The sequence below is a fragment of the Saccopteryx leptura genome, chromosome 9 (assembly GCF_036850995.1).
Source record: "Saccopteryx leptura isolate mSacLep1 chromosome 9, mSacLep1_pri_phased_curated, whole genome shotgun sequence".
Classification (NCBI taxonomy): domain Eukaryota; kingdom Metazoa; phylum Chordata; class Mammalia; order Chiroptera; family Emballonuridae; genus Saccopteryx; species Saccopteryx leptura.
The window spans coordinates 90873770-90897777 of NC_089511.1; the positions used below are offsets into that span (position 1 = coordinate 90873770).

At 47.4% G+C, this 24008-nt stretch overlaps 1 protein-coding gene across 1 annotated transcript in view; it reads left to right on the forward strand.

Annotated features, from left to right (window-relative positions):
* WDFY4 (WDFY family member 4) overlaps nt 1-24008 on the forward strand; it is a 340582-nt gene that overhangs the window by 261924 nt on the left and 54650 nt on the right. Inside the window, 8 exon segments of the mRNA XM_066348526.1 lie at nt 4790-4832; nt 5945-6064; nt 8244-8361; nt 9907-10016; nt 19557-19710; nt 21999-22090; nt 23241-23391; nt 23394-23452. Of these exon segments, the coding sequence (XP_066204623.1) occupies nt 4790-4832; nt 5945-6064; nt 8244-8361; nt 9907-10016; nt 19557-19710; nt 21999-22090; nt 23241-23391; nt 23394-23452 (847 nt within the window).

The following is a 24008-nucleotide window of genomic DNA, read 5'->3' on the forward strand; positions in this document are numbered from 1 at the left end:
ACAGGTACCTCCTCTGAGCCACGCACTGGGGGAGCCCCTGCCAGCCCTCACAAACCTCCCTAGTCTCCACGTCACGCCCCCACCCAGCATGTCCATTTCCTCCTTGTAGATGGAGAAAATGGCTACTGCATGGGTCTTTGTAAAAATTAGACAACAGGCCAAAAGAGTTATAATCTGTAATGCATTAGACAATTATTGTCATTATTATTATGTCTAGAACTCTACACAAGATTTTTGCATGTTAGAGAAATGAAGATACTCAAGAAGTTATAACAGAAAGGGTCCATATCCTGTGACAACAGGGGAAAATCTCTGGTTTGCAAAAATTTCTGTGCCCTCATGGATTTCTATTGACCTCTAACCTAGACCTGAAAACTAGGCTAACTTAAATTTGCTTCTCAGGGGAAAAAAGTTAAAGGTTCTGGTGACTGGTCTCTTGGCTCCTTGTAGAAACTTTGATTATGCTCCAGAAGGCCTCCCCAGCATCATGCAGCAAATGTGCTCCCTGTCCTAGAGCCCTGCACAGAGAAAAGGCTTGGCAAGACACAGTAGACACTTACCAAGTCTGGGGACAAAGCCCAAACACCTTACAGATATGTGTTTCCAGTTTGCCCAGATAAGTGGCTTTCTTCTCATTATGGTCTATGCTCTCTGTATCCCTCTCCTTCCCTCACTAGCCTATTCTACCACATCCTCACAGTTATCTCACAAATGGAAAACACACAGAAGAATTTAAGGAGGACTTTCAAATGTGTCCACTTTAAGCTCAGGAGCCCCAGTTCCCCTGTTGGCCCTCCTTGAATGTCTTTATTGTTTTTTCTCAGTGCCTAAGAACTAACCCTAACCCCCTAGTCCCAGAGATAAGGAGAAGGATGGGCAGGGAGGGGACAGTTTCCAACCAGATTAGTCCCTTGGCAAAGACCCCTTGGTCAAGGCTACTGTACCCTCTGAAGAGTCGTCCAGGGTTCTCTGCCACACTACCTTGAGAGGAAGTGAGTTTCTGGGCCATACTTCTGGTCCCCTCTGGGGGCCAGTCTCACGGTGGAGTGAAGGTGTGAGTCCGATGGTGCTAATCCAAGGGAGTGGAGTCAGTGGCAAGATGCTGAGTCATACCATGGGCATGGGATTAGGGAGGACCCCAAGGTCATGTAATAGCATATCTGATTCACAGGCAGTAGTTATTCTAAGATTGTAGAGAAAGCTGTTGGCAGAACCAGGCAAGTCTTAAGCAGAAGTCAGTCTTCCCTCTCGCACCACACCCCTCTTCCTCTCAAAGCAGGAAGGAATTGACTGTGCCCTGGAATGGCATCCACGTTCACCAGGACTGTGGCCACACCTGTGCCCTGTGCCCACACCTGTGCTGGTCTTTTCTAGACCCACAATCACACTTGCCCTCTCCCATAAGCACTCAGGTGTGACCAATGTGATCAGCCATGTTCAAAGGATGAGGTAAAAGCAGTCCAGAGCAGTCACATGGTGGGGGCAGGGCTTGGACCCAGGATCTAATGACTCTGAAGCTGGTGTCCTTTCCCAGGCTGCCTGCCACAGACTGTACAAGGGCTGTGAAAAGTCAAGAGCCATCTCTGGCACCTTGTTTAACCTGAAACCTGCACTATATTGATTGAATAATGCAGTTTATCAACTGTTAGAGAAATACTGTAGTTACCAGATATTTACAAAATTTACATAGTCTATTCCAAGAGTTCTGTGATGACCTTCAGATTAACATAATTAAAAATAAGGTGTTTTTTTTTTTTTTTGAATAGAGCTCACCTTGAGTTGGGTGTCTCGGCACTGCTGGTGATGACACCCTTTCTTAAGGGTGACAAATGATGGGTCTTGCTTGCTTGAAGCTCGTAGCCGACGAAATGCAGAATGGGATGGTGTGGTGTCTTTATCTCCTGCACACCATTCCACCTGATGGCAGTGTCACAAAAGGTAATATTCTAGAATCCTTTCTAGAAGGGAAAATGACAGAGGCTAGCTCTCATGTCCTGGAACTGGCAGGTACAGTTTGCTCTCCTTGTCCCACTCCACTCTCAGACTTCTAAACTACAGTAGCAAGATGAGCAGCTGGTATCTGCCATGCCAACTCCACATCCTTATGGCTCAGTTCCACATTCTTGGGAAGGCTCAGAACACATCCTGTTCAAGGGGCGGCCCTCGACTGTCTCCAGCCTTGGCTCTGGCCGCATTAGCCTTCAGAATACCCTGCCATTCAGAACAGGGTAAGAGGCAGGTTTGCAGAAAGAGCAGAAGAACTCAATCTTCACTTGAGACTTTGCAAACTAAAGCAAAATTTGACCCTGTTTTGCTTCTGTTTGTTTGTTGTCTGCTGGGAACAAATGGACCAAATAGGGAAGGGGGGAAGGTGAATTGCGGCCTGGGAGTTGCTTTGTGTTTGTAGAAAATTTGTTAAGGAAGGACTTGAATGAGGAGGTACAGGGACAGCTGCTGTGATGGGGAGATAAGGCGCTGGCCCTGCTGGGCACCTAGGCAGTCTGGCTTTGACAAGACAGAGGCCTGAAGGATCCTGGCCCAGTCCCCGTGGGTGGAACATGGAACGAATGTGAAGGTGGGGTCCGTAGGCACCTGAACAGCATGGAAGCAGAGGACATGGTGGTCAGAGACATGGTTTTGTTTGGTTTTGTGGGACATCTGAGCAAAGACCTGGTTTTGGGAGTCAATGGAGACTGTTAAGGAGGCTGAGGGGAAAGAAGCAGACATGGAAAAGGAACCAAGGATCAGCCCAGAGCCCGAGGAACTGGGCTCCACCACTCCCTGATTGATGGGGGGCACTTCACACGGAGTGGGTTACTTCCCCATGCCCTCCCCAACACTTTCATGGCACGCTGCTGAACCTTCACTGCCAGACTGGACTGGCATTTCTTCGGTTCAGTTTGTATTTATTAATAGTATTTGTAGAAACATTCATTGATCCAGCCTTTTAAGTGGACAAGTTGGCAATTTCGAAACTTGAAAATGCTCAGATGTTTCAGCTCAGTGGTACCCCTGCCATAACTTTAGCTCATGAAGACACAAAGCATCCAGAGATTAATGTCCAAGGGTAATCACGGAGACATAATTTGTTAGGACAAAGCCACCAGGGAGCAGGCTCTCCTGGTTCTGGTCCTCCCGCACCAGGGTGCCTGCAGCTGGAGAAGTGACCAGGCTGCCGGCCTGGGAAGCAGGGTGGAGGCCTGCATGGAGAGGGCAGCCCCATGACCATCAGCTTTGAAACTGTGGGTGTGAAGACAGGCCTATGGGAAAATTCTTCTGGAAACTGTCAACTGTGGATGCTTTTTGAATGGGAGAGGTAATTTGAGAACTCTTGTTTTATATTTATAGTTTATGTGTTTGCATTTTTAGCCACATAAATATATTAGACTCACATTTCAGTATATTATATTTACGTAGAATGTATTGGCCCTGGCTGGTTGGCTCAGTGGTAGAACATTGGCTTGGTATGTGGATATCTTGGGTTCAATTCCTGGTCAGGGCACATAAGAGAAACAATCATCGGCTTCTCCAGCCCTCCCCCTCTCTCTTCTCTCTCTCTCTCTCTCTCTCTCTCTCTCTCTCTCCTCCTGCAGTCATGGCTCTATTGATTCAAGCAAACTGGCCCCAGGCACTGAGGATGGTTCCATGGAGCCTCTACCTCAAGCACTAAAAAATAGCTCGGTTGGGCCCTGGCCGGTTGGCTCAGTGGTAGAGCATCGGCCTGGCGTGCAGAAGTCCTGGGTTTGATTCCCGGCCAGGGCACACAGGAGAAGTGCCCATCTGCTTCTCCACCCCTCTCCCTCTCCTTCCTCTCTGTCTCTCTCTTCCCCTCCCACAGCGAGGCTCCATTGGAGCAAAGATGGCCCAGGTGCTGGGGATGCTCCTTGGCCTCTGCCCCAGGCGCTAGAGTGGCTCTGGTCGCGACAGAGCGACGCCCCGGAGGGGCAGAGCATCGCCCCCTGGTGGGCAGAGCGTCGCCCCCTGGTGGGCGTGCTGGGTGGATCCCGGTCGGGCGCATGTGGGAGTCTGTCTGTCTCTCCCCGTTTCCAGCTTCGGAAAAAAAAAAAAATAGCTCGGTTGCAAGTATGACCCCAGATGGTCAGAGCATTGGCCCCAGAGGGGGTTGCTGGGTAGATCCCCATCAGAGCACATGTCTGTCTCTCTATCTCCCCTCCTTTCACTTAGAAAAGAAGAAAAAAAAAAGAATATATTATATTGACTTGTATTACCATATTTTTTGTTCCATAAGATGCACCTGACCATAAGACACACCTAGGTTTTTAAGGAGAAAAAAAAATATTCTGAACCAAATGGTATGTTAAAATATTTAATAAAATACCCTATTTTTCACTCCATAAGGGCATTTTTCCCTCAACTTTTTTTTTTGGGGGGTGCATCTTATGGAGTGAAAAATACGGTATATATATTTATTTACAAGGACTAAAGAAGAGAGACATGTCTGTGGGAAACCACAGGGGGTGTGAGGCCCTGAGCTCGCTCCTGCACATCCCCAGGACCCACCTGGGCCACACTTAAGGTAGCAGCATATTCTAGCGTATGTGCCACGTAAGTATGACAGTGACTGCAAGAACCCTAACCATAGGGTGGGATGGGAGCAAGATGACCTTGGATAATAATCGCGCTGCTTGGGACGGGAGAATAGCTATGTGCCCTTGAAGTCAATGGCTTTCCTGGACGTACTGGCCCCACAAAGCCCAGAAGGTCTCAGCTTTTCCCCCAACTCATGCCTTGAGATATTTGGTCACCACCATTGTTTTCTGTCCCACAGGAGATACCCCGGCTCCAACAGGATCATGCTGCAGAAGTGGCAGGTACAGTGACCCCTCAGAGGACTCTGGACTGGAAGAGGCCCTCTGGGAATGCAAATCAGGAAAGAGTTCAGGCCCTGGTGATGGAGGAAATATATGAATGGCTCAAGAGGGATCTTGTTTTTTTAATTTACCAAGCTGTTCCAAATAATTTCCTGAAAAGATCTCAGTGACCAAAGATGATTCTTCATTCTTGAAGTTGAAGCTAGGGAGTGTGTACATGTGCGTCTGTGTGTGTGCACACACACATGCCCTAAGTGTACACACATGCTCTCCATGGAGGTGCATACATGTGCATAAATGGATATAACTCAGGTAGATACAGCATTCACTTCTTGTTTTGGGAAGACCCACATGACTCTCAGCCTCAGTGGGCTGACCTGAGCCTAGGGTTCTCAGTGAAAGGAAGGGACCCAAGAGGGATCCTAGAGATCATGTGGCAACAAGATAGTAACTTTTGCCCCTCAGGGGTGGGCCAAGGAAAGGAGAGACCACTGCATGCAGGGTCAGAGATGATATGGGACTATCATGGGCTGCTCATTTACCAGTTGGTCTTGGTGAACTTTTCCCAAATGCAGTCCCTGTCTTCTTCTACACCTGTACATCTTAGGGCCCTTAGAGTGTTATCTCAAAGGACAGGGAAAAGAGAGTTCCTAAAGTCCCAGAGGAGGACAGATCAACGAGCTCACTGGTGAGGGCCTCTTTCTTGTGACTACAGAGTCCCCTCGGCATGTTTTTTAAATCATAATGAGGTCAGCAATAAGTATATCCACACAGCATTTGTGCTATTACTTTAACCACCCTTTGAATATCACAGCCAGCAGTTAACACAAAAGAATGCTTTCTCCTTGACTGCGGGCTGCTGAGCTGTACTCTTCTTCCTGGCTGGCTCTGCCTCCAGACTCTATTTGCTTCAGCTCATGTTGAAATGAGTGTGGCTCCCAGAGTTGGCTTGGCTAATGCAGCAGGTGCACAGGGGACAACGGAGGTGCATGCCACCTGTTCTCACCTGCACAGGGAGGGTTTTCCTGCAGAGGGCTAACAGTTAGACCCATATGGCCCTCAGGAAAATGCTCACTGTGTTTGCTTTAGCCCTTCTTTGTCTTTTCTGGTAGAAAGGGGACATCAGCAATTTCGAGTATCTCATGTACCTCAACACCCTGGCCGGGAGGACCTACAATGACTACATGCAGTATCCAGTGTTTCCCTGGGTCCTGGCTGACTACAGCTCCCAGGTATGATGTTCACATGGACACCTTGCAGGTGTCCTGAGGCTTGCTGACCCTGACAACCAAAGCTCCCTTAATCAGCACACAGAGCCTCTGCTATAAGATTTAGTCTACTCAGGCCCAAGGCTGCTCCGTTTTGGCCCCTCGCTCTGGAGAAGGCCTCTGAATCCAGCTACCTAGTTCCTGCCCAGCCCTACCTGTGGAATGATGACCCTACCCATGAGATAAACATGGCTAGGACCGTTGCTACCATGCACCCTGAGGGTTTCCTGTGTTGAAGGCAAATGACACCCATTGGCTAAGATAATGCCAGGGACCAACACTGGTCCTTCAAGTGAAGTGGGCCTTGGAAATATGGAAACTGTTCATAGAATCAATGTGTATGTGTGTGTTGGGATGGTGGTGTTGAGGGAGGAAAGGAAAGAGCAAGAGAGGGAAATATAGAAACACAGAAAGAACAAACTCCTCCCCTATTGTCCTCCTTCAGTGTGAGATGGCGGTCTGTGTACTTCACCCGTGTCTGTAGTGATGTAGTGAAGGAGAGGCTAATGGCAGGACCAGAGCACTCAGTGTTTTGGCTTTTGTTCCTGGACCTCAGCAGGCAGGGAAGGGAAAATAAGGAACATTGACACAGCTGGACCAAAGTGATGACATGCGGGGAAGAGCAGGCTATGAAGCAGGGTCCCCACCACCTAGCTCTGGTGTCAAGAGCTATGTGTATAAAGGGCAGAAGGTGTCTGGGTCCTGGGTTAGACCAGCCCCAGCCAGTCCTTCCTCAGGCTGCTAGGATAGCTGACCCTCAGAATTTGGAAGAGGTGGGACTCAGTTTTTTATAACCCCCTGCTCCCACTTATGACATTCAATGCACAACAATTTTCTCACCAGCCACATGGTGCTCTTGTTGTCCTAATGATCATATGGGGCTGAGGTAATTCAAAATGAAACTTGTGAACTGCAGCCTTAACCTACATTTTACAAAGTGCTGCTCTACCAGCTCCTTTTGTTTTGCCCCAAAGTTTGATTGCCGACTGGCATTTAAAAACCGAGAGATCTCTCCCCAAAATCTGGACTTCCCATATCATTTGGAGAAATAGGAGATCTGGTAGAAAGGAAGCCCTATTCTGCCCAGCAGTGCCGGCTATGGCTGAGTGTGGGTCTCCCCTTGTAGTAGCACTCGGAGATCTTAGAAAAGCCAGCTTCCCCTTCCCCCACCTAGTGTCTCTACCCGTGTGAGGTGACAACAGATCTTCCCTCCCTGGGGAATTGTCAGTGAAAAGAAAGTGGGGTATAAGCTCCTCCTTCCATATAGACATGACACCCAGGGAACACACTAACACATAGAACATCTCTGCTAAAACACCATATTTCCCCATGTATAAGACGCTCCCATGTATAAGACACACCCTAATTTTGGGTCCCAAAATTTAAAAAAATATGTATTACATAAAGTTTGTGAACTCAAGTTTTATTCATCATAAAATTCATACAACTCCTCCTCCACGTGAAAAAGCGGGAAATGCAAGTAAAAAAATCTACAACCACTGTATAACAAGATGCACCCAGTTTTTAGACCCCAAATTTTTCGGAAAAAAATTCATCTTATACATGGGGAAATACAGTAAAACATTGAAGACAGGGGCCCTGAAAACTCTAGGTCACCACTGCCGTGTATTCTTCAGGGCAGGGAAGGGGCGGTGTTCCATGCCTGCATCCCTCAGAAGGCGGGGGCTCCAGAGAAATGAGGCTGTCCTTCCACTTTCTTCCCCAGACAGAGGACTTCTTACTTCCTCGAAAATCAGTTAATTCTAAACAAAGACCTTGAACTATGGCAGCATTCTGCTCCGGGAGGGCTGTGTCAGGTGCCTCACAGACAACAGGAATTCTTCCAGAAGTGATCTTGTCAGTGACTGGTGGTGGTGTTTGATGTGGGTCAGCCTGGAACAGGTTCACTGTGAACTCAATCTTCCCTCCTCTCATTTCCCATCTCCCTCCAATTAAGTCTTTGTGGATCACTGGCTCCAGGGCCATAAAACCCCAGCACGCCTGCTAATCACTGGAGGGGGTCAGACCAAACGACACTAAACCAATAAAGAGAACCATAAAACTGAAGAGCGTGGCTCCCAGGGTCTCACTGGGGCACACGGGGTCTAGGGGGGTTAACTCCACCTGCACATCTGCCTTTTAGATGTTGAACTTGACAAATCCCAAGACATTTCGAGATTTTTCAAAGCCTATGGGTGCCCAGACCAAGGAAAGAAAGCTGAAATTTATCCAGAGGTTTAAAGAAGTAGAGAAGACTGAAGGTGAGTAGATCCCAGCTTGATTATTTTCAGCAACACTTCATCCGAATGCCTGGAAATGATCATGGATAACTATTTAGGCCATTACCTAGCCTACAAATAATTACACCTGAACAGAGAACTCTTTAATCCAGAGGTTGACACCTTGGCTGCATGTGAGAATCACTGGGAGAGCTTTAAAAAGATACTGATGGCCAGGCCCCATCTGTAGAAAATCTTTTTTTTTTTTTTTTTTTTCTTTTTTTTTTTTACAGGGAGAGAGCTAGACAGAGACAAACAGACAGGAACAGAGAGAAATGAGAAGCATCAATCATTAGTTTTTCGTTGCGACACCTTAGTTGTTCATTGATTGCTTTCTTATATGTGCCTTGACCACGGGCCTTCAGGAGACTGAGCAACCCCTTGCTCGAGCCAGCAACCTTGGGTCTAAGCTGGTGAGCTTTTGCTCGAACCTTGGGGTTTTGAACCTGGGTCCTCGGCATCCCAGTCCGACACTCTATCCACTGTGCCACCGCCTGGTCAGGCTGTAGAAAGTCTGATGTAACCAAGTCTGTGGTGAGGTGCAGCCCAGACCAAGAACTGCTGTGCATGCTAGGAGCTCACACGTCCACACTTAGAGGAGGGAAGGCAGAGGAAGGTAACATTTGTTCGGCATGGTCAGTGCACTGGGCACTGACCAACCTGCATTCAAACAAACAGAGTCTATTACAAAAAGGACATTGAAACTCAGAGAGGTCAAACAACTCATTGGAGATCATAACCTTTAAATGCCAGAGCCCAGACTTTGCTCATTTGCCCATCACCTTCATAGATTTTACCTATCCATGTGCCACCTGTGCTCTAATGGCCTGAAAGTTTTTCTCCAGGTTTATTTTAAAATAGAATGTCAGTCTGGCCCTGGCTGGTTGGCTCAGTGGTAGAGCGTCGGCCTGGTGTGCAGGAGTCCCGGGTTGAATTCCTGGCCAGGGCACACAGGAGAATCCCATCTGCTTCTCCACCCCTCCCCCTCTCCTTCCTCTCTGTCTCTCTCTTCCCCTCCCGCAGCCAAGACTCCATTGGAGCAAAGATGGCCCGGGTGCTGAGGATGGCTCTGTGGCTTCTGCCTCAGGTGCTAGAATGGCTCTGGTCACAACAGAGCAACACCCTGGATGGGCAGAGCATCACCCCCTGGTGGGCGTGCCGGGTGGATCCCGGTCGGGCGCATGCGGAAGTCTATCTGACTGCCTCCCCGTTTCCAACTTCAGAAAAATACAAAAAAAAAACCCCAAAAACCTTAAAATAGAATGTCAGTCTTTTAAACTTTAATGAAAGCATTTTAGAAAGAAATGTTTCTATCATGCGTTGGAGTCGAGGACGTGGTGCCGCTGAGGATCTTGCCTGCGCTTTTCACCAGAAGCGAGCAGGACATGGAAGCTCCGTTGGTCTGCAGGGTCTCTCTGAGCAGGACTCATGTCCCCTGCTTGTTCCTGAGCACTGTATCATCTGTGTGTCTTCAGCCTGCCCCGGCACAGGTGGGAAAGCCTCCCCAGGCATGTCCTTTCATTGCAGGAGACATGACCGTCCAGTGCCACTACTGTACACACTACTCTTCCGCCATCATCGTTGCCTCCTACCTGGTCCGGATGCCGCCCTTTACCCAGGCCTTCTGTTCTCTGCAGGTGAGCCCCCCTGCTCCTCTCCACACGCACGCACACACAGCCATGCCTCACAGGCTGAGAGATGGGTTTATGTGGGGCAGGCACCCTCCCTGCTGGGAGTCCAGGCACCAGCCTGTGATTCCCACTTGACTAGTTCAGTGTCCAGGCTGTCTGACGGAGGTGGGCTGCTGTGTATCAGGTACACCTGCACATCTGCCCAACAGTCTTTCAAAAAGACTCTGAAATGCAAGGAATGAGAGATATGGGGGTGGCAGGGGCATTTAACATAAACGACTTTTAGTAGAAAATGAGAAGCAGGAAGCTTGAAGACTTCCTTAAAGACAGGTGCTCTGAGATGATAAGAATAAACAAAGTGTTTCACTCGTGACAAAATCAAAATGCCTAAAGCTATCCTAAGCACACACTGAAGGGCTTAAAAAGGAAAAACAAAATATTTAAATACTAAAATGAGCAGCTAAACCAGAGAATAAACTGATTTGCTCACCCATCAACTAACAGACCAACATGCTAGCTCAGGGTTGCAATATTCTACAAATAAAACTACAGGATGCCCAGATAAATTTGAATTTCAGATAAACAATGACTTATACTGAAAAATACTGTTGTTTAGCTGAAATTCAAGGGTGGTATGGCCCCTGTGTTTTGCCTGGCCATCTCACACAAGCTGAAAGGGAGCAAGTCTGAACTGAGCAGACAGCAGTGTCCAAGGCATGTGGGATTGTTGGGACAGCGTCCCTCGTGAGCAGCAGAGAAGTTCTGTTGTTTTTGTTGTTTGTTTGTTTTCACTCTTGCCCTCTAAACTCATCACTGGGACCTTGCTTCTCAGGTTGCCCCTGTAACCCCACCGCGTCTGGCTGGGGATAGCCATTGCACTGCCCAGGTGGAACCAGCAGGCTTGGCCAACTCCATAGCAACCACAGCACACGGCCAAGTTTAGGACCCGACCTGACTTAGACTTTTTGAGGGTCCTAAGGAGAGGGACACACAACCACAGTGGGTAACAGACCACAGAGCATGCAAGGATGTGGTCTAGCAGCAAAGCTTCACCAAAGGAAAAGCACAGGTGTCCCAGGGTTTGTGTTTCCTCGGTCTACCTCACCAGCTAGGTCACTCTGAGTATGTCAAGGTCAGCATGCAGGCCCATTCCTGGGTCAGCACCCTGGATCATTACTAAAGCCACCTCCTCTTGGCAGGAATGAGTAGGCAATATCTTGCTTTCTTCAATGGGCCAAAGCCCTTCTGTGTTCTGTGTCTTGACACAGTCTTCTCTCTCCTTGACTGCATAGCTTGTCTAGACGTTGTATGACCCCTCTCCCTGAAAATTCACTCAAAAATAATAAGTGTGCTTCCCCTGAGCCTTTCTCGGGCAACCAGCATTTTAAGTAAGTTTGGTTTGGAGCACATCCGGTCCCAGAGCTGGACCCTGTGCCAGGAGTCACGTCCAGCAGCAGCTCACTAATCCACAAGCAGCAATCACGGTTGAGGACGAGGGTGATGCATTGTTATGGGTTTCCATTTAGGGAGTTCTGGAGCCTTATGTTTTCCCCTTGCCCTGTGGTCTGTTCATTAGAGCCCATTTCTACCTGTTCCTCAGGGCCTTTCGCGTGAAGATAGGGCAAAGTGAGATAGGAACAGCCTCAGCCACGAGACTTGCATCCCAGCTCCACCACTTACTAGATACAAAACCTTCTGCAAATTGTTTTTCCTCAGGAAATGGGGTTCAATTATGCACATCTCATGGGGCTATGGAGATTAAATGACATTGTGGGTAAAGTCACTAGCTCTGGGCTGGATAATACATAGCAATCAACTATTATTAGTTTCTTTCCTTTCTCCTGCATGGGATCAAGACAGGCCTAATCTGAGCAGGCCTGAACTTGTTTGAGCTGGTCCCTCTGGCTGAAGTTCATTCAATACAGCCTGGACTGTGTTGAACATTCCAAGATGGCGTGAGCCAGAAGAAACAGGTGTGCTGCAAATTCAGAAGGGTTTTGAGTTGAGGCCACTTAGAAGCTAGCCACAGGTGGTTTGAGCTTACTTTGGCCAGTTTGGTCCATTGGTGACCAAACTGGTTTGAGATGTATAAACCAGTATAAGATTGTCAGAGCCAATATTATATGCTTTTAGGTGGCACTGCTGCAGCCATTAGCTTGAGTCTTTGTCTCTCTCGTTGAAGTCTGAGGTGACTCTGGTTTTTTCCGGGGTTTAAAATGACCTGTGACATATGGACCCCTCTGAGTCACGTTGGGCTCTCCGTTTCTGAATTGCTTTCACCTATTTTTAACTGGCTTTCCTAGTGGATCACAACTGGTCCAAGCCTTTGGAACTAGCAGAAAAACAAACCACCTCCTGCTTTTTCCCCCCTTAGAATGAAAGATGATTTTTAGCTCTCAAGGGAATGGGTACAAAGGCGACATGTGGGGGAAACATGCCTGGCTCTCCTTTGAGAGTCCCAGGGTCTTCACAGACCTCCTTGGAAATGTTCTGGCATCTTTCTGAACTCAGAATCTTCCCTTGGTCTCTCTCTGCCTCCTAAGGGGCAGGTCCATTTCTTTTCAGGAGACCTTTGTCTCACTTTTGTGTAGTGATAAGGAAAGGAGCCTCTATGTTCTCAATAGCCTGAGACTTCCAGTCCCAGAATGGATGATGGAGTGGGGGAGAGTGAGGAAGGCAGAGAGGGTGCAGAATCCAGGCACTGAGGTCTTCTTTGCTGATCTAGAGAGTGGGAAAGCAGAATGTCTCGTAGTTCTAGAGCCAGGGGTCCCACAGTGTCAGCAATATAAAATTGCATGCTTTCCCGTTCTTCATGAAGCAAACTCTGCCTCTTGCCTGTTAGAATGAGCCAGAGTGATTTCCATGCAAGGTAACTTAGCCGTGGATATGCCTTTGACATGGACAGTGTCTACCTGTGTATTGCACCCAGTGTGGGCTCAGGCACTGTTGAGAGGCAGGGACGAGGTCCTCTGGGCACCATGGCCTGCCCACTGGGCACTGTGCAGAGAGAGGTGGCTGGCATAAGGGGCTGTCACACGCAGCCTAAGAATTGTAGTGAGACCTGGTCTGCTTCCTGGGTGCTGCTTGTGCTTCATTCCTTCACACGTCTGTCTTACGAGGTTTGGGTAGGACTTAGAGTTGACGCATGCTCCTATCATTGCTGGATGTATTTGTTTCTCTGCCCAAACCAGTTATTCTGAGGATAGACTCTTACAATCTAGAGAGCAGGGTTATGTACTGTGCGACCTGAGCAGGTGACATATGCAGGCCGTGTGACCTAGGCACAGGTCATCTGTGTGCTGCTATCCCCGTTCCCTTGGAGGTGTGAGACTCCTGTCTGCCAGTGCTGAGGGTGTCTGCCGGGATGCTGGGATTCCCAGGAACCTCACCTGCTTGGATGAGCCCGAGTCTGGGAGCATCCGGGGGGCCACAGCCCAGAGCTCTGTGTCTGCTCCATGAAGAGCACCAGACACTTTCAGGCCTGAGCTCAGACCCAGCCTGGGTGGGCACAGCGAGGCAGCCAGGGCCCCAGTGAGGGCACCGCAGTGCTGCTGCTACATTTAATAAGAAGCTGAAATAAAGTGGGGTGTTAATTAAGTCACAGCCTATGTGAAGTCAGCTGTTACCAGAAGTGGGGAAGAGTGTTCTGAACCACCTGAGGCGAGAGGGCTGGTTACTATGTAAGACATATGGTTGTGCAGAGAGAGTTGAGAGCCATGGGTCACTCTGGCTGCCCAGGCTGTTCACCTGGGAGTCTCCACAACACCAGCCTGGGGTCTGGGCACCATTGTGCTGAAGGTTAAGGTGTAATTACTATTACACTGACTCAGTGAGGGTTGTTAGAAAAGGTACCTGTAATAGAGTCGGGCATATGGGGGACAGAGTCCTGGCTCTAGAACATTCTAATTGAATATCTGAGCCTCAGTGAGTGGTAGGGGTTGAGTGAGGCATGGCATGAGAACCATTTGGCTGTTTCTAAGTGCTTCATACATGTCCACTCTCCCCCCCTGAAGAGTAGGCACCATGCTTTTCAAATCACCTTCATGGGCTTTATGTGTTGAGTACCCTACAGGAGGGAAAACTGATGGTTACTCTGGAGTCAGCCCATCCTCAGTCAAGAGCAAGACTGATGAGGTAGCTGAACTGGTGCATGGGCTTCCTGAATGTGATGTTGGACCCATAGCTCTTGGCTTACGGAGGAGGGCGCTGGAGGAAGCTGACCACAAGCTGAGTCCCACTCTCAGCTGCAAAACTGCCCTGAGGATGCATGTGCCATTCCCGTTTCTGTCCCACAGGCATTTAGACTTCCCTGCCCTGCCCCAACCCCTGCCCTTCTCGCTTCCCTGCCCCCCACCACTCCGTGTGCTACTCCCCCAAACTTCTAAATCCTTATCTTGTTTGAGCCTCAGCTTGCCTTGCCTGTGTGCACTGAGATTGAGCCCCAGTGCCCAGGCTGTGCGGGGAGAGCGACACGGGCGGGGCCCGTTCCACGCCTCTTCCCGTGTGCCTGGCACCGCACAAGGCACATAACAACACCTATGCATACACACACTCACACCCACACTCACACTTCACACTCACATTCTCTCTCACTCACCCACACCTTGTTATCACACCTACAACAATTGCCCAGGTTTGCAGAGGAGGCCATGGCAAGTACAGAGAATAAGACATTCTCTCAAGTTCATACTGCAGGTAGGTGCTGAAATCCCCCCCGCCCCCCGCGCTGGCTTGGTGCTCTCCACCACACAGTGCCTCTTTGAAGGATGAAGGACAGCAGCTCAGACGAGCTGATATACGCACAGGGTCCTGTAGGTGAATTGTTGACACGAAATATTTATAAATGACTAGACAAAGTATCTGTCATGAGAACAGGTTGTCAGTCTGCTCCTACACCCAATCCCGTTATGTAGATGTGGCTGTGGGTTGATTTGAGTCAGCACCACCGAGGAACAGACTTTCCAGCACATATCAGAAAAATATCTCTGTGTCTGTGTCCTTGAGTACATGTAGGTACTGAAGTTCCTGTGAGTGTGGGTTAAGAATTGAATGTTTTTCTCAATATAGTTTTCTAACCCTTATCAAGATTGGAATTTAACAATGTCACAATTGAAATGCTTATCCAAGGACACAGGTGCACACAGACTTTGTCCTCATGCAGAGTAGTGCATTTATTATAGATCACTCTTGTCAAGGGTGTTTCCTGTTTTAATTGATGCACCATAATTATGGAATTCTCTCTGGTTTTAACTTGTGTCAACATTCAGCAACAGACTCTGTCAGTCACATCTTCCATCTTTATTTTGCCTCTAGTTTTGATTCATCTCAGCAGAACTGAGCACCCAGTCCCACTACCCCCCCCCCACAGCTGTCCGCCTGCTCTCTATATCTATTGGTCTGTTTCTACTTTGTTTGTTAGTTTATTTTGTTCATTTGATTACACATGTAAGTGAGATTAGATGGTATTTATCTTTCTCTGACTGGCTCATTTCACTTAACATAGTAATCTCTAGGTCCATCTATGCTGTTGCAAAAGGTAAAAATCTCCTTCTTTTTAATGGCCATGTAGTATTCCATTGTGTAAATGTACCACAGCTCGTTTATCCACTCATCTCTGATGGGCACTTGGGCTGCTTCCAAATCTTAGCTATTATAAATAATGCTGCAATTAACATAGGGTGCACATATTCTTTCATATCAGTATTTTGGGGGTTTTTGGAATAAATTCTCAGAACTAGAATCACTGGGTCAAAAGGCAGTTCCATTTTTTAATTTTTTGATGAATCTCCATAATGTTTTCCACAGAGGCTGCACCAGTCTGCATTCCCACCAGCAGTGCAGGAGGGTTCCCTTTTCTCCACATCCTCACCAGCACTTGTAGTTTGTTGATTTATTGATGAGCGCCATTCTGACTGGTGTGAGGTGGTATCTCATTGTGGTTTTAATTTGCATTTCTCTGACAATTAGTGATGTTGAGCATCTTTTCTTTTGTCTGTTGGCCATCTGTATGTCCTCTTTGGAGAAGGTCTATTCAAGTATTTTGCTCATTTTTTAATTGCATTGTTTGTTTTTTGGGTGTTTGAATTATATTAAGTCCTTCATAAATTTTGGATATTAAACTCTTATCAGATGTATCATTGGAAAATATGTTTCAGTGGGTTGTCTTTCATTTTGTTAATGGTTTCCTCTGCTGTGCAAAAAACTTTTTTGTTTGATGTAGTATCATTTATTTTTTTTCTGTTACCATTGCCTGAGGAGATATATCAGAAAAAAATATTATAGTTATGAGAAATGTTTGAGACTTTACTGCCTATGTTTCCCCCTAGGATTTTTATGGTTTTGAGTCTAACCATTTAACTCTTTAATCCATTTTGAGTTTATTCTGTGTATGATGTAAGAAGGTCATCTAGTTCTGAGCCCTTAAACATTCCAAATATCTCTCTGGAGTCTTTATAAATGAACAATGTCTTAGCCAATCATACAAACAATCCAAAGACTATATATTAACTTTGCCTCAGAGACTGTCAGCCTTGCCTCCTTCATATGCTGTCTTTAGTGTCACCTGGGAAAAAGTCTTGCTATTCTTTTGTTTTGGTCTGGTTGGATAAACATAAGTTTCATTATCCTTGATAATCCCAAGGTATCTGCAGATAGGTATAGAAGTAGATCTTGGTTCAGTAATTTTCTCAGATTACTTTGTTTTCATTAAATCTCTAGACTCAATTTTGTTGTTTTATTTTATCTTGTTTGGGGTTTTCCTTATGAAGGTATTTGTAAAACCTTCAGAGTGCCTCTCTGCCTCACTCCTCTTCCCCTTTTTTTCCCTCTGTTTTTTCTTCCGTTTTTTTCTTCCTTCCTTTCCTGATGGTCAAGTCCTGGTGGGGACTTACTGTCGGTGGCCACCAGGGTTTGTGTCAGCCGACAGACTACAATGCAAGCAACAAGGCAGCTCTTCTTTTTCTTGTCCTCGGGGACCGGTGTTGTTTTCATATTCAGAAGTGGAAAACCCATTAACTTTGAAACAAATGCATGCAAATGCATTTATTAATACAGGAAATAGGAAAATCAGTTATTGCTTCCTTTATAAATAATACAGGCTTAAGTTTTAAAGATATTACTTTTGCTAAAATGCATTAGACAGCTGTGAAATAATAACATTTTTCTTTGTGGTAATATCTTTAACCAGATTTGTACCACTAACAATATTTCCTATGTATATATTATTTCTATTTAATACAGGTAATCTTTTTATTACCAAATTGTGTTGTTTCTCAGGAGATAACCATCAGCACTCACAAAAGCTGAAAGAATGAGATAGGGCGATGCGGAGTTCCCCGTCTCCGCACATGAGGCTCTGGCTGCAGACCAGAGGCGCCAGGCTCTCCACACACTTCAATGAGGCACCTCGCTCCGTGCAGATTTATTTAACCTCCCCCCATTTTGCTTCCATTTCAATTTGAATAAGATGGTGGATGCCATCCTCTCATTTCAACCAAGAGCAAGGTGACCTTGGAGAAAAGCCACATCTTTAAGCTGCCACATACTGTGTGTAGTTGGGACACCAGGGGTGACTGGATACCTTGACCTCCCCTTCCTGTGCAAAGAGTGACCCGTGGGTCCCACTGGATCCTCAAGCCTGACTATAAAAGTTGCCCTGCAGCCACAGTGCCCAGGTGTGAGGCAAGTTCTCCCTTCTCAGAATACTGGATCCCCTTGGCCCACTTATAACAGATCAAGTTTGCCCCAGCCCAGGGAGCCCCCAGAAAACTGGAATAAGGGAAAGCATGACTTCTGGAGTTTTAACCATGGGTTCAACTCCATGATTTCTGCCACTCATTGCTTTATCAGTAAACTTTTTCTTTTCTTTCATTTCTTTTTTGAGAGAGAGACAGAGACAGAGGACAGGAAGGGAGAGAGGTGAGAATCAGTAACTCGTAGTTGCAACACTTTAGTTGTTCATTGATTGTTTCTCATATGTGCCCTGACTGGGAGGCTCCAGCCAAGCCAGTGACTCCTTGCTCAGCCAGTGACCTCAGGGTTCAACCTGGGACCTCAGCATCCCAGGTCAAAGCCTTACCCACTGTGCCACCACAGATCAGACTTTTAGTAAACTTTGAGAGCCTGTTTTCTGATCTGCAATATGAAAGTATTATTTTTTTACTAATGCATCTGCTGTGAAGACTGAGAGAGCCTCTGCACGTGTGTAAGATGCTGACATAGAGTGGACTTGCAAAGGGAAGACTCTTGCCTTCCTTACCCTTTATCCATGTGCAGCTGCCCAAACTTTACTCGGGTGTCTAGGGTGGGCAAAGGTAGGTGATGTTTGTTTGTGAGGAAAATAGTATAATAATTATTAAGTAATAATACAAGAATAAACTCTGTTTTATATATTCACAACTGTAAACCGCCATTTGCCCTACCCTGTCTACTGACGGGAGCCCCAGACCACTGGAGAGTGACAGGAGCTGAGGGGAGCAGAAAAGGGACTGACTTTCTGAGTCCACCTCCTCTGATTCTGGGAGCCACACATGAACTATGAAGAAGTTGTCAATGAAGGGCAAGTCCGGGTCGAACAGAGGCCCAGCCTTCATGGTATAAGGAAATATTGAACGCCAGGTAGGACGGTTTCCCCTAGGGTATCCTTAAACTTAAGTAGACCCAAAGTCGTCAGTTTCAGAAAGTCTTTGTTGGAACCCCTCGGCTCCCTTCACTGGGACTTCTTTTGCCTCCTCTGATCCCAAGGCCAGTTGATGAAGGAGAAGAGCAGGGAATCAAAAAAATCTGCCCTTAAGTCTTACCCTGTCCATCCAGTTGAAGTTTCCAAGCTCAGCACTGTATCAAGCCCCTTGTGGAAACGATCCTGGGAACAAGACGGCCCTTTGATGGGGCTGCAGACATTTTTGTCTTTAAACCCAGTGTCCTATCCTTTGAAAGCTGGCGTGCCTCAGCTTATCACCCTCACACCTGCCCTCTCTTCTCAAGGCTGCTATGGTACATGTCACCTGTGCTAAAGTCCCTCAGCTGACCTGCCTGCCTTCACCTCTGTTCCTTGCCCCTCCACTTGGAGCACTCGGGCCACCTTTTCGTGTCACCAGGCTGGCAGGTTTGTCCAGGGCTCCACTTCTCCGGGAGACTTCTCCTGATCCCCACGTCAAGTGTCTGAGCCACTCTCATCCCGGAGTTGATTCTCGTCTGCCTGACTTAGAGCTGATGCTCAGCAAACACAGGGCAATGGTCAGACAAATGCCTGGGGTTTCCTCTCTGATATGGTCCCTTTACTACAGTTACTCTTTATGCATTCTCTGTGGAAGTTCCCTGTGCAAGTTTCCAGAGAACATTTGAGTGAATAGATGGCATGAAGAAGCCGCCCCCTGCATGCATGGGTTGATGAATGAATGTGTGGGAATGAATGAAGAGTCCTGATGTCTCATGGCAGAACCTGTGTCTCAGTGACAGAACAGACAAGGGGAGGCCACACAAGCGCTGCCTGCACAGCTCAAGTTCTCACCATGTGTGAATGACCATGTCGGCTCCTCTTCCTCTCAGGGCGGAAGCTTCGACGTGGCAGACAGAATGTTCCACAGTGTGAAGAGTGCATGGGAGTCAGCCTCCAGAGAGAACATGAGTGACGTCAGGGAGCTGACCCCGGAGTTCTTCTGCCTTCCCGAGTTCCTGACCAACTGCAATGCAGTAGAGTTGGGTGAGTGGAGGCCTGCCTGAGGCCAGTGTGGGCTCTCTCTCTGTTCTGCAGTTCGAGACTAACTTTGTCACTGTCTTTGACGGACACCTCGCTGGACCCTTGCATTTGGTGTGAGACTTCCACCGGGTGGCAGCACCAGTGAAAGGGGGGAGCTGAGGAAGGATGCTGGGCCAGCTGCCAGAACTGCTCTGAGCCACAGTTCCCCCATCCCCGTGACCTTCAACAGGCCACTGTCTGCAGCTAGGGGTGGCCAGGGAGCAGCCGTGCTTGCTAATAGCCAGGTCTGAGGGACAGCCCTGCTGTGTGACCTTGGGCAAGCCCCTGGCCATCTCTGGCCCCATTTTCTTCCATGTCCCACAAACGGGTTAACTCAGCCTCCATAAGTGAGACAGATTCTATGTCTTTCGGTGCTGGGTGGCATGCAAGGGCCATTATACGGGCACCCTGGTGGCTCCTCCTCTTTCTTCAGACCCCACCCCAGGATGAACCATACCTTTTCAATGATTGCTGGAGGCCCATATCATCTATGGGACCCAGCAAGCAGGTCCTCTGATGCTATGTGTATACCTCAGGAGCTTCCACTGTAAATGTTAGGGGACTTGTAGAGGGGGTATGTGGTCAGAGCCTGGAGCAGGGCATGGGCTACTCTCCACCCAGACAGAGGGTGTTTCCAGCACACAGCCAAGGCCCAGAGCTCCTTCCTCAGTGTCCTTCTCCTCCAAACAGCACATGTGGTCATATACCTTAGCTAGGCCAGGTGGAGGCCTAGGGGATACAGGTGAGGCCATCCAGCCTAGACCCCAGGCACTCAGCTCTTGTTTGGTGATTTGCAGCCAAAATACATGTGGAACTTATAGAACATGCCCATTCCCAGGCCTGTGCCCAGTGAGTCTGATCTCATGAAACTTGGTGGCCTTGGCCATGCTCAGGTTCTCAGATATTCATGTGCATCAGAGATTAGAAGAGACAAAAATGCAGAGGCCAGTTCCACAGCATGGTGGTGAGGCCAAGAAAAGAATAAGAGGATCAGGGATAGTTGAAGCCAAGAGAGGGGGACCAGCCAGCCTGGGTGAGGCGTTGCTGGAGGCAGTATTCCCACTCTGCCTTGGAAAGGAAGGTAGGGCTCCATGTAGAATTAGGGAGCGGCTTAGTGCAGAAGTGGTGCACATGCCAAAGATCAGGTGTCCTCAAGAAACTCAAAGCAACAAGGGTTTACTGAGCACCTAATTCATGAAGGAACCATTTTCAGACACTGGGAACTTAGTTGGGTCTCCTAGAACAGGTGCCCTGAATGTGTTTCTAGTCTGTGCAGAAGTGGGAGAAGGGGATGGAAAATATATAGATAAATAATTGAAATACTGTTTGAGGCTAAGAAGGTAGGAAAATGGTTCGAGCGTGACACAAAGGACGCTGTGTTATTCTGATCCCCAGGAAGGACCTGCCTAAGGAGGGGACAGGTGAGCTGAGGCTGAATGATGAGTAGAGCCAGGCCAGGCACAGCCTGTAGGCCACAGAGAGGAGAAAGATTCTATTCCAGTTGCACCATGAAGGCCCTGGAGGTTTTAAGCAAGACTCTACAGCTAATGTTTATTGAGCAATCCTCATATGCTTGGAATTATTCTAAGCACGTTATGTGTATTTTCTCCTATAATCTTTATACCAGTCCTGTGAGGTAACAGGTGAGGAAAGTGAATCCCAAAGCCATTAAGCAACTTGCTCAGGGTTGTGCATCTAATGGGAGAGGAGAGAGACATGGGCTGGAATACAGTCCCCTCTTCTTGTGTCTGGGGAAGCTCTCTCTGAAAACAAGCTGTCTTCATTTTAAAAATGGAGAAAAATGCATAAATTATGGAGTTGAATGAAGATTAGATAAGACTATGTGTGCCAAGCCCTAGCATAGTGACTTGGCACAGCTCTTATTGTTACTGTTATTATGTCCTTCTTGGTTCAGCAGTGTATAGACAGCACCCAGATGAGAAGGCATAGAGTGATGAGAAAGAAGTACAAGCCATAAGGACAGTACATCATTTGATACAACTTTCAGATCAAGCATAGGTGCTGCCTATGAAGCAAGGGGGTTTCATGGTCAGAGACTTAGAGACTTGGAAGATGGGGACAGTCCAGAAATGGGAAGCAGAAAGCAGTGTGGCCTGTGCAGGACATGGCCCCCAGCCTGATGTGCCCAGCAACAATAGTCCTGGATAGCACAGTGTCACTCTCCCTGATTCCTAGTCCAGTTTGGGATCCCATTTACCCAAAGCCTTGCTGTGTTTTCTCACCCCATTCAGGTTGCATGCAGGATGGGACAGCACTGGGGGATGTACAACTCCCTCCCTGGGCTGATGGGGACTCTCGGAAATTCATCAGCCTTCACAGACAGGTGAGTTGAGCAGAGTCATGCAAAAGTATGTGGAGTCTGACAGACCTCAGCACCTTCACCTCCAGGGAGAGGTTCTGTGTGATTGGTGGGCATCAGTGTCTCTGTGCCTGCCTGGGAGACACTTCTCCCAGTATAGTTAAGAGAAGGGCTGGAAGCCCAGACTTATCCATTAGCCAAAGGATTTACCAGGGCTGGGAAGGATTTGGCTTGTTACCCACAAAGGCTGATGTGGGTGGGGAGCATGAGGCCATCTGGGGACACATGGATGGGATCCAACGCCTGGGTTAGCGTAAACACAATATATGCTCATCAAGAAAAATTCATTCAAATTGCAATGAGATGCTACTACATACTCACAACAATGGCTAAAATTTAAAATACAGATAAAACCAAGAGTAAGCAAGAACATAAACAACCAGAATCTATCATACATTGCTAACAGGAAAAGCAAAATAATATAGCCACTTTGAAAAAAAATGGGTAGTTTCTTATAAAGTTGAAGATGCATTTAGCATATTACCCTACAATTCCACTTGTAACTACTGGCTCAAGAGAAATGAAAATGTGTCCACAGAAAGTATGTACATACATAAGAATTCATAAGTTTTATCCATACTTGCTCAGGGTTGTGCATAGTGAAAAACGGAAAACAACACAAATGTTTATCAACTGGTAAAGGGTAAATGGAAAATACATAGACACAATGGAGTAGTATTTAACAATAAAAGGAAAGATTACTTATACCTAGAGAAACATAATGAATCTCAAAAGCACTATACTAACAAAAGAAGTGAAACCCAAAGTTACTGTACTGTGGGATTTCAGTCTGATTTCCTCCATTTGGCCATCACTCTCATATCTGCTTATCATGACGTAGATACCCTGATCCTCTTGGTTATTTTTATGGAGCCAGTGAGCTAGGGTGGTGGGAATGGACACATATTTTTGTCATTGGTAGAGTCAGGAATTGGGTAGTCCTGGGATGACCTGCACATATCCCCACTTAGAACTCATCAAGTCGCTGGAGGTGTCACTCATTTTCTGTGCGAAGCCAGCCTCCTAAACCACTCTCCCCTTCCCAATCTGTGCAGTGACCACAGAGGTCTTCGAAAGGCTTGCATGTTTCACACTTTTTGGGCTTTGGTTCCAGGCTTTGGAAAGTGACTTTGTGAGCGCCAACCTCCACCACTGGATAGACCTCATCTTTGGGTACAAGCAGCAGGGGTCAGCTGCAGTGGAGGCTGTTAATACCTTCCACCCCTACTTCTATGGTGACAAAATGGACCTCAGCAGCATCAGCGACTCCTGATCAGGAACACCATCTTGGGATTTGTCAGCAACTTTGGACAGGTGCCCAAACAGGTACAGTATGCCATGTCCTTTGTCTTTTTTATCAAATAAGTGTGTGCGTGTGAGCTTGAGAGAAGGGGAGAGAGAGAGAGGAAGAGAGAAGACATTTTTTCTCTTGGGATGGGAGCAAGAGAGAGGACTGAAATCACAAAACAGCCTCTGGTCATCTTCCTATGCCTTCAGTGTCAAGGCTAATCCTCAGTTACCTCTGATGCTGATGAAGTTGATGACATTGTGGAAATGACGAAGGCTACATTCAACTGTGATGTATGTGTGACACTATGATAAATCCACGGGATTTACTTCTGTGTATGTGTCCACCCTCTAGAGTTGTTGTGAAGGTCCAGTGTGTTCAGACCCAAGCTATCAGACGTACCTAAAACAGGGTTAGCACACAGCAAATGTTGGTTACTTCACTGGATTCTCTCACAAGCTCCATGTGAAGGAATTATTCTTTGCAGATGAGGAACCTGATGATCAGAGAGGCAAAATAAATAATTTCCTACAATTGCACTATTAGCAGGTGACAGAGGGAGTGCTCTAGCATCACCTGACTGATCCAAAACCT